This window comes from Brachyhypopomus gauderio, unplaced genomic scaffold (assembly GCF_052324685.1).
Source record: "Brachyhypopomus gauderio isolate BG-103 unplaced genomic scaffold, BGAUD_0.2 sc76, whole genome shotgun sequence".
NCBI lineage: Eukaryota > Metazoa > Chordata > Actinopteri > Gymnotiformes > Hypopomidae > Brachyhypopomus > Brachyhypopomus gauderio.
In genome coordinates, this window is record NW_027506897.1 from 1377999 (window position 1) to 1387167 (window position 9169).

The following is a 9169-nucleotide window of genomic DNA, read 5'->3' on the forward strand; positions in this document are numbered from 1 at the left end:
CAACATGTCTTTAAATGCTATGCATATATGAACTGTTCAGTTAGAGATGTTTGTGTGTGTGTGTGTGTGTGTGTGTGTGGTTATGACCAGCATAACTGGCATTTGACTGGGTTGATCTCAGTACAAATCGCCTATGTCTCTGGAATACCTAGAACTCACACACATGTACAGACGTACACACACACACAAACACACAAGTCTCTGTTATAAAACTATTTCCAGCCAAAGTGTCCAATTATCAGACTCACTCAGCTGACTCTTCACACATGGAGGGCCACAGCCAGGCCGACGCTCCCAGATACTCACTCTGTCTCTTTTTTTTACACGTCAGGGACACAGTGTGAAAAGAAACAATGAAAAACAGCGAGATGGAGGGAGAAAGTGGGAGATGGAGGGAGATGGAGGGAAGAACGGGCAGAAATCAAACACCATTCTGCATAATGTGGCTTTTGTGCCCATTTACAGTCTCTTCAACTCTCACATTTAATTAGTGCTCCAGACTGCCAGGCTGAGATATTGGTGTGTGTGTGTGTGTGTGTGTGTGTGTGTGTGTGTGTGTGTGTGTGTGTGTGTGTGTGTGTGTGTGTGTGTGTGTGTGTGTGTGTGTGTGTGTGTGTGTGTGTGTGTGATTCTGTGAGATAAGGGGGGTTTTGCGGAGTCTCTGGCCCACTCTCCAGAGACTGGTGTATGACACATAAGATGAATGCTCTCGCCCTCTAGAGCTCAGTCCAGCGCTCAGTTAGGTGACTTCCTCCGCCGCTCCCGTAACACATATGTTGAACGGTGTGAGCGAGAAGAACCCTGGACATCAGTGGGAGGAGGTCAGGGAGGCGGGTCAGTGGTCTGCATAAGCTGTTTCTTCAGGATGTCACATGCCAGTGGTAATAATGTCACTTTAAATCTGTGTCCTCCAGTCAGGGGGAGCTGAGGGTGAGATGGAAAATTCTCAGCTAGCATGTTTGCTCTTTGGCGAAAGATTAGCAGTTAGTCAGGCGTGGTCTGTGGCCCTGATATAGTCAGGAAATGTAGATATTTATAAACTAAACGTTACTGTGCATCAGTCAGTAACAGCTTCTTCCAGGATTGTGATTCTTGACACTCAACCAAGCCAGTGGCTGAGTGCATTCCTCACACTCACTAGGGAGATAAATCTGTGTGTGTGTGTGTGTGTGTGTGTGTGTGTGTGTGTGTGTGTGTGTGTGTGTGTGTGTGTGTGAGAGATTGTGTGTGTTTGTGTGATCATGTGTGATTGTGTGATCGTGTGTGTGCTTGTGTGTATGTCAGTGTCAATGTGTGATCGTCTGTGTGTCTGTGTGTGATCGTGTGTGTGTGTGTATGTCTGTGTGAATGTGTGATCATGTGTGTGTGTGTGTATCTCTGTGTGAATGTGTGATCATGTGTGTGTGTGTGTGTGTGTGTGTGTGTGATCGTGTGTGTATCTCTGTGTGAATGTGTGATCGTTTGTGTTTGTGTGTGTGTGATCGTGTGTGTATCTCTGTGTGAATGTGTGATCGTGTGTGTTTGTGTGTGTGATCGTGTGTGTGTGTGTGTGTGTGTGTGTGTGTGTGTGTGTGTGTGTGTGTGTGTGTGTATAATAATGTCATCAGTGTGCTGGCGTGGCTGTGGTTGTTCTCAGGATCTCCTGCTCTGGTGCTGTAGAAGGATGTAAGCCCTGATCACTTCTGACACATCATTGTTCGGGTGTCTGTGGGAGGAAATAATATCTCTGGCTCTCATTTTGATCTCGCTCTAAAACAGAGTTCCCGAGCTGTTCCATACGTTACTCCCTCACTGTGAAGCTTGTCAAGTGTCTATAAAAATGCAGTTTCACTGATTCAAGGCAATTACCTTGGAGGAGGTTGAGATGATCTTTCCTCATCAGTGTGGAGATGGTACAGAAGAGCAGATGGCAGCAGACCCTTGTGAGGGAAAGAGCTGGAGGCGAAGTTCTTCTCCCAGCACTCCTGACACACCACTGGGCTGCTTCAGATCACACCACCCTAGACACACGGAGCAGGGGAGCCTCTAATTACTCCACATGGCTAGAGTCAGCCACCATTTGCTTAAGAGGGACGAGGGAGAGGGTGATGTGTGTGAGAGTGTGTGTGTGTGTGTGTGTGTGTGTGTGTGTGTGTGTGTGTGTGTGTGTGTGTGTGTGTGAGGGTGGTGTGTGTGTGTGTGATGTGTGTGGTGTGTGATGTGTGTGGTGTGTGTGTGTGTGTGTGTGTGAGGGTGGTGTGTGTGTGTGAGGGTGGTGTGTGTGTGTGTGTGTGTGTGTGTGTGTGTGTGTGTGTGTGTGTGTGTGGGTGTGTGTGAGGGTGATGTGTGTGGTATGTGTGTGTGTGAGGGTGGTGTGTGTGTGTGTGAGGGTGGTGTGTGTGGTGTGTGTGTGTGTGTGTGTGTGGTGTGTGTGTGTGTGTGTGTGTGTGAGGGTGGTGTGTGTGTGTGTGTGTGTGTGTGTGTGTGAGGGTGGTGTGTGTGTGTGTGAGGGTGGTGTGTGTGTGTGTGAGGGTGGTGTGTGTGTGTGTGTGTGTGTGTGTGTGTGGGTGGTGAGTGTGAGTGTGTGTGTGTGTGTGTGTGAGTGTGTGTGAGGGTGGTGTGTGTGTGAGTGTGTGTGAGGGTGGTGTGTGTGTGTGTGTGTGTGAGGGTGGTGTGTGTGTGTGTGAGGGTGGTGTGTGTGAGGGTGGTGTGTGTGCGTGTGTGTGTGTGTGTGTGTGTGTGTGTGTGAGGGTGGTGTGTGTGTGTGTGTGTGTGTGTGTGTGTGTGTGTGTGTGTGTGTGTGTGTGTGTGTGTGTGTGTGTGTGTGTGTGTGTGTGTGTGTGAGGGTGGTGGATCTGACTCTGGTACTGTGGCCTCAGGTTTGCTAATACGTGCTGTATTATGTTTCATTTGCAGTCATCAAAAAAGAGGAGAAATGGTGAGGAGGTGTGTTTTTTGCTCCTAGCACAGCATTTCTGTGTGTGTGTGTGTGTGTGTGTGTGTGTGTGTGTGTGTGTGTGTGTGTGTATGTGTGTGTGTGTTTGCGAGTGTATGTGTGTGTGTGTGCATGTGTGTGTGTGTGTGTTTGCGCGAGTGTGTGTGTGTGTGTGTCACAGTTAGATGTCCTGTCGTTCGAGATGTCTTTATTGAAGTCAGATCTCAGCGCAGGAGCAACTCTTCACATCACCTTCCATGAATCTCTGAACAGAATTTAAATGCAGCTCTAACCTTCAGCTCTGGCCTGCCAGCTGTATTTCCCACTCCAGCACTGCTGTGAGAACCTGGTGCCCAGTACACCTAAAGCATGCTGGGAGTTAAAAGGAAGGAACCAGCCTCTGTGCAGAACTTTAACAGAACCTTTTACAGAACTTGAAGTGAAATCCGTGCTGTCCAACACGGCCACCCGATTTAACTGCAGTTTCTTTGTTAATGTTTCATAGTTTTGGCTTCCAGCAGGTCTACTTCCAAACTAGAATTGATTCATCTAAGTCTGCTTAAAAGAGTCTCTTAAACTGTACCCTTAAAGTGTGGCCATAATACTGGAATGCCTACATAAGTTCTACATAAGGCCTACATAAGGCTCACATACGTACTCTACCCTGGGCCAGTATTATTCTGCTGACTAATCTATAATCAATCACTATCATGCTTTATATTGATATTATTCTTACAGCAGACGCTCTGCCTACTGTATCCAGAATGTCTCTCAGCTAGAGAATACGAGTGCACTGGGATGCAATGAACGACTTTATTTAGAAGATTCTTTAAACCTTCACACAGTTGTAGCGTTCTAGCTCTGGGGAGATCTGGAATATGTTCGCACGTACGCGGATCACCTGCTGCTTTTCCAGAACGTCTCCCTGAAGAAGAGTGAGTCCTGTTCTGTGTAGGTAACGATGGAGAGTGCGATCACAGTGCACATGTGGATGTTTGGATCACACACACACACCTTGTTCCCGCCTGCATTTGTATTTTAAAAATAATTATTTATCAGCAGATTTTGGGGCAAACGGCAAAAAGGCTGCATGAACTAGTCTTCAAATCCGGGTCAAACCACCTTTTGTTGCAATATCAGGTTATTTATCAGTGATTTTCTCCCTGGCTGTTCGGACCACTCAGAGTTTGGACGTGGCTCTGATGCTTTCAGATGACCTCCAGACAGTGATGGTTCTTCATCCTCTGTGCCTCACATGCAGGTTGTATGCAAAGTTCTCGATATCTGTGATGGAGCACCTTGAGGAACGGCCTTGTCTGGCCAGTGAGATGAAGCTTCGGTTTCCACACACCTGATCCTACAGTGTTGACTGAGATCTTTAAACAGTTGGATATTATTTTGTAGCTGTCTGCAGCCCTGTAGCTGTACGTGGATCTTGAATGTACTTAGAAGGCTCTTTGGTTTTGAGTCACGTTCTTGATGTGGTTTTTGAACCTTCAGGTTCAGTCTTACCGGTGGCACTGAGGGCGTTTAACCCAGACAGGTTCACACATTAATGATTCACAAGTGTCTTCATTACGGCATTATCTCTAAACCGTGTGTCACTTCTGCAGTACAGAGGAGGGAACTTATACAATCAGATCATTTTTATATTTTTTGTCACAGAATATTGTCTTACATAAAACCAATATCACATATTGGTTTCTATATTATATTGCCTTTTAATAAAATATGACATTGGACAGACAGTACATAATATCAATGTGTAATTTGCAGTCCAGACAAATCTGATCACTTTAATACTTCTACACTATATCTATATATCCATCGGTCTGTCTGTCTGTATATCTGTGTGTATATATATATATATATATATATATATATATATATATATATATATATATATATATATATATATATAAATCAATACAATTATTCTGAAGTTCCCATCTTTATTTTAATGTTAATAAAATATAAAACATGCAGGTATGTCCAAACGACGCTCGCCATGTGTGTAATTTGGCAGTACGTGTGTTCTATAGACGCGTTTGACACCCGCGCGGCTCCAGACCGGTACCGAGCGCCGCTTTGCCTTAACTTGTGGTGCTTGGCGTGGTCGTGCCCTCCCTGGCGGGCCCGGTAGGCTCCATCTGCTCACGGAGGGCAGGACGGCAGCTGCACAGCCTGTCTCCCTCTCCTCCTCTACAGCCTGTCTCTCCCCCCCGTTCTACAGCCTGTCTCCCCCTCCACGTGAGCGCCAGCTGTAAACCAGGCCTCCTCTGCACCGGATAAACGGCGCCGGGGCATCTATGGCCTTTGCGAACTCCACTATAGTGCAAACTTAGATATTCAAATGTTAGGTTTTCCCCTTTAAGAAGGCTGAAGCGTCTTTTAGCGTCTCTGTCTAATTTGAACTATCCACCTTTAACAAAACACTGTCCACGCTGTTATTTTACGCTTGACTCACTTATGTGCGTTCACGTGTTTAGCTGATGTCAAGGGTGAGAAAATCAAACGATGTTCTAGTCGTTGTCAGTTGAATTTGAGGCCAGTGGTGAAGACATACATTTCAACGAAAAAATTCCATAACTCGGCCTTTATTTATCGGCTTAAAGGCGTAACGCGTGTCGTAGATAATTGGGTAGTTGCCTTAACTCCCATTTTGACTCTTGTGCTGCAGTTTTAGCTGAAGCTGGTAAAATGTAGGAAATAAAGACACTGAACAGGACTTGCGTGCAGGAAATATTTTCAGATTTCAAAACACTAGGTTAAAAAAACGCACCTTGGGGGGATTCTTATAATCTCTCTCTCTCTCTTTCTCTCTCACGAACATTCGTACTAAATTATTGTTATTTGGAAAATAGGCTAATACCACTGAAAGCGAATCTCTGCAGATATGACTCAATCGTCAATCTTTAAAAAAGCGTGTTTCTTGTGTTAAGCAGTAACCATCAGTCCGACGACAGTAGGACTTGTTACGTGGTTACAACACCACTTTTCTGTCCTGTTCATTCTTTCTAGAACAATAAATTCCATTCTTATCTTGCAAAAACATGGCGGTTCACCCTACACGCGAAAAAATGAGACGAGGAGACGAGTAACGGCATCAATAAATCATTTTCACCCAGTGTTGTTCCCGAGAGATTTCTGATGGATTAAATTAAGCTCTTCTATCTCCATCTCCCACCTGATCGCTGCGCGTATAAATCTCGCCAGCTGATCAACAGACCTCAGACATCAAAACGACACCGTGTGAGCAGCAGTAGAGGGGGGAAACGGCGGACAGCTCGGTCTTTACCCTCCAATTAGCAATACCACTGGAAACACGGTGACGCTTAAACGTGCCCACTTTTGTAGGGCTGTGATTTTGCACTAGTGAGACCGGGTGTTTCTCTGGGTGTTTCTCTGGGTGGAAGGAGCTTTTGCGGGGAGCTGTCCGCCTGTGCTCGCTCACCGGGAGCTGTCCAGTGCTGAAGTTGCATTTCGCCCGCGCGGAACGGCGTGAGTAGCAAAAAAAGAAAACGAGAGGAGAAGATTGCTAAGGAAGGTTTGCGTCTTTCCTCGGCTAGGTGTTTGATTCGTCGCCCTGTAGGATCTGTGAACTGTCTAACTCATCTGTTCTGCGGTGGATGAAGAGAGGACACAGTACTGGACGAGTGTTTGTGTCGCGCTCTAAACATGCCAAGGTCTTTTTTGGTGAAGAAGATTAAAGTAGATGATTTCTCATCCACGGATCTGGAGAGCGCGTACAGCAGGTCCAGGACTGATCTTAACCTGCGAATTCACCAGAAAGGTAAAGGGACAGTTTAAGATGATCGCGTGTTGGCTTTGCTCTGTTCCGGAACGCTGGGTTTTTTGTGCACTCAGCACTCTTTGTGTGCTGTGTGTGTAAACATGCCTTGTTCACAGCTACATATAAAATTAAGAAAACGCAAAATGTAGCGTTTTGTTCTTTATCTCATGTAACTGTGCGTAAGCAATTTAACACAAGCGCTTTGCACGCTGTTCGTAGCGATGCTCAACTTTTTTACCACCTTCAAGTTCTTCATCAGCAGGTTACGGTAACGAACAAGTGCATGATTTCTCCAGGGGGGGGCTTACAGTCTTTTCCACCCATCGGGAAACGGGTTTAATCTGCATATTTTGCTAATGGCAGCGCGTCTTGTGTATATACGAAACGCGAATGTCAATTTTATCCCTGCCTTCATCAGTTAAAAGGTTGTGAACCAGCTCGCTTGTTAAATGAAATACAGACTTTTGTTGCATGTGTTGCACGCACACTGACCACCGGTTTCAAGCTGCCCGGCTCCCCGGTTTTTTTTATTGGAGCAACTTGCAGACAAATAGGATTGTCACTGCTGCTCTAAATTTTTTGCAGTGTGCATGTGCGCGCGCTTCCCCTGCGCGGTGAGCGAGACCTGACGGGCACGTCTCGTGCCACCGTCAACACACGGGGTGGCAAACTGTCAGTGACGTCTGTTAACGTCTGTTAACTGCATTGTTGTGCTCAACTCCCCCGAGACTGTGAATCGTTTAATCAAGACGTTGTTTTTTCCCACGCCAGGGTACATTAGCGACTACATTACACCGGTAGCTTACGACGGGGAGAGCGACGGCGCCGTTAAAGTGCCCTCACCGGAGCCGCTCTATGACGGCACGCACAGCGATTACGGTGCGCCGGACTCGGACCAGCCGGACAGCCCGCAGTCAGAGATCACCTCCGGATATATCAACGGAGATAACGCGGTGAGCGAGGGCTACACTGTGGACGCCTTCTTCATAACGGACGGCCGGTCCCGACGGAAAGTCATCAACAGTGCACGAGCCCTCCAACGGCACACGTGCAACGAATGTGGCAAAACCTACGCGACGTCTTCCAACCTGAGCAGACACAAGCAGACGCACCGCAGCCTGGACAGCAAGATGGCCAAAAAGTGCCCGACCTGTGGGAAGGTGTACGTGTCCATGCCAGCCATGGCCATGCACCTGCTCACGCACGACCTCAAGCACAAGTGTGACATCTGTGGGAAGGCGTTCAGCAGGCCGTGGCTTCTGCAGGGCCACATGCGCTCGCACACGGGCGAGAAGCCCTTCGGATGTGCACACTGCGGAAAAGCGTTCGCTGACCGCTCCAACCTGCGGGCGCACATGCAGACGCACTCTGCGTTCAAGCACTTCAAATGTAAACGATGCAACAAGACTTTTGCCCTCAAGTCCTACCTGAATAAGCACTACGAGTCTGCTTGCTTTAAAGGCGCGTTCTCGCCAATAGCGTCACTTGAGGCATGATTTCGTTATTAAAAGCTAGCGAAGCCTTTTCTCTTCATGACAATTTTGGGACGGCTCTTTCCTCTCTCCCCAAGTCCCAGACGACCCAAATGGAACAAATAGCACAATTTTATTTCTATTCTGCAATGTTGACCTTAAGGGTGCAATGACTCGTCGCATGCCGTTCAGAACCCACGTGCTCAGATGACGTCCTGACAATGCACCCGAAGTGCGCGTGAATAGCCTCCGCATTCTGGATATAAAAGGTTTGGATGACAACGCTGTCCAATAACTACAGCCACTTTTCACATAACTGGATATTATTATATTGCTGCAAGTGACCCCACGAGTATTGACAATTTAGTTATTTGTTTATTTATTTATTTATTTATTTATTTATTTATTTCGAAAGGGCAGAGATTGGTACATTTTTCTGATGTTTATACTTTTTGCACTTTGAGTTGTCATTTTTCCAGTCTTATTGACATGCCAAAGTATTTGAATCCATGAGAATGATTTTCAAATTCTTTGATTTTATATGCCTATGTAATGCATGCAAAAAAAGAAACTATGCCAATATCATGAAGTTTATCATTTTGCCAAAAGGTAGTAGTATCAATGGGCAATATTTCTTGGGATTCTCATGAGGATATATACAGCAATAATCACATAATGCATGGTATTTTTGAAAGTGATGAACTATTACCTATAGCAGCTTTTTCTAAAATCAGGTATGTTTTGATCTCTTAATAATCAAGCAGAAAAATTGCTACATCAGGGAAAACGCCAGTGTAGTGTTAGTGAGTCGTGAAGACTTCAAAATAAAAGCATAAACCACTTTCCTTTGCTCTGTTGTTATGCACTGCCTGCCTCTAATTTAAACGTAGTTTTAGGATGTAGGCTTGAAGTGCGGTAACTCTGCTCTGAGCAGTTCAGAATCACTCTACCAATCTTTGGAACACGCAGCCTGGGCAAATACAGACTCCT

At 46.1% G+C, this 9169-nt stretch overlaps 1 protein-coding gene across 1 annotated transcript; it reads left to right on the forward strand.

Moving 5' to 3' along the window:
- Positions 1-6094: 6094 nt before the first annotated feature.
- Positions 6095-8566, forward strand: scrt1b (scratch family zinc finger 1b). The gene is made up of 2 exons (XM_076990604.1): positions 6095-6707; positions 7479-8566. Exons 1-2 carry the CDS (start codon positions 6593-6595, stop codon positions 8201-8203), a joined length of 840 nt encoding a protein of 279 aa, XP_076846719.1. The 5' UTR covers positions 6095-6592; the 3' UTR covers positions 8204-8566.
- The last annotated feature ends 603 nt before the right edge of the window (positions 8567-9169 follow it).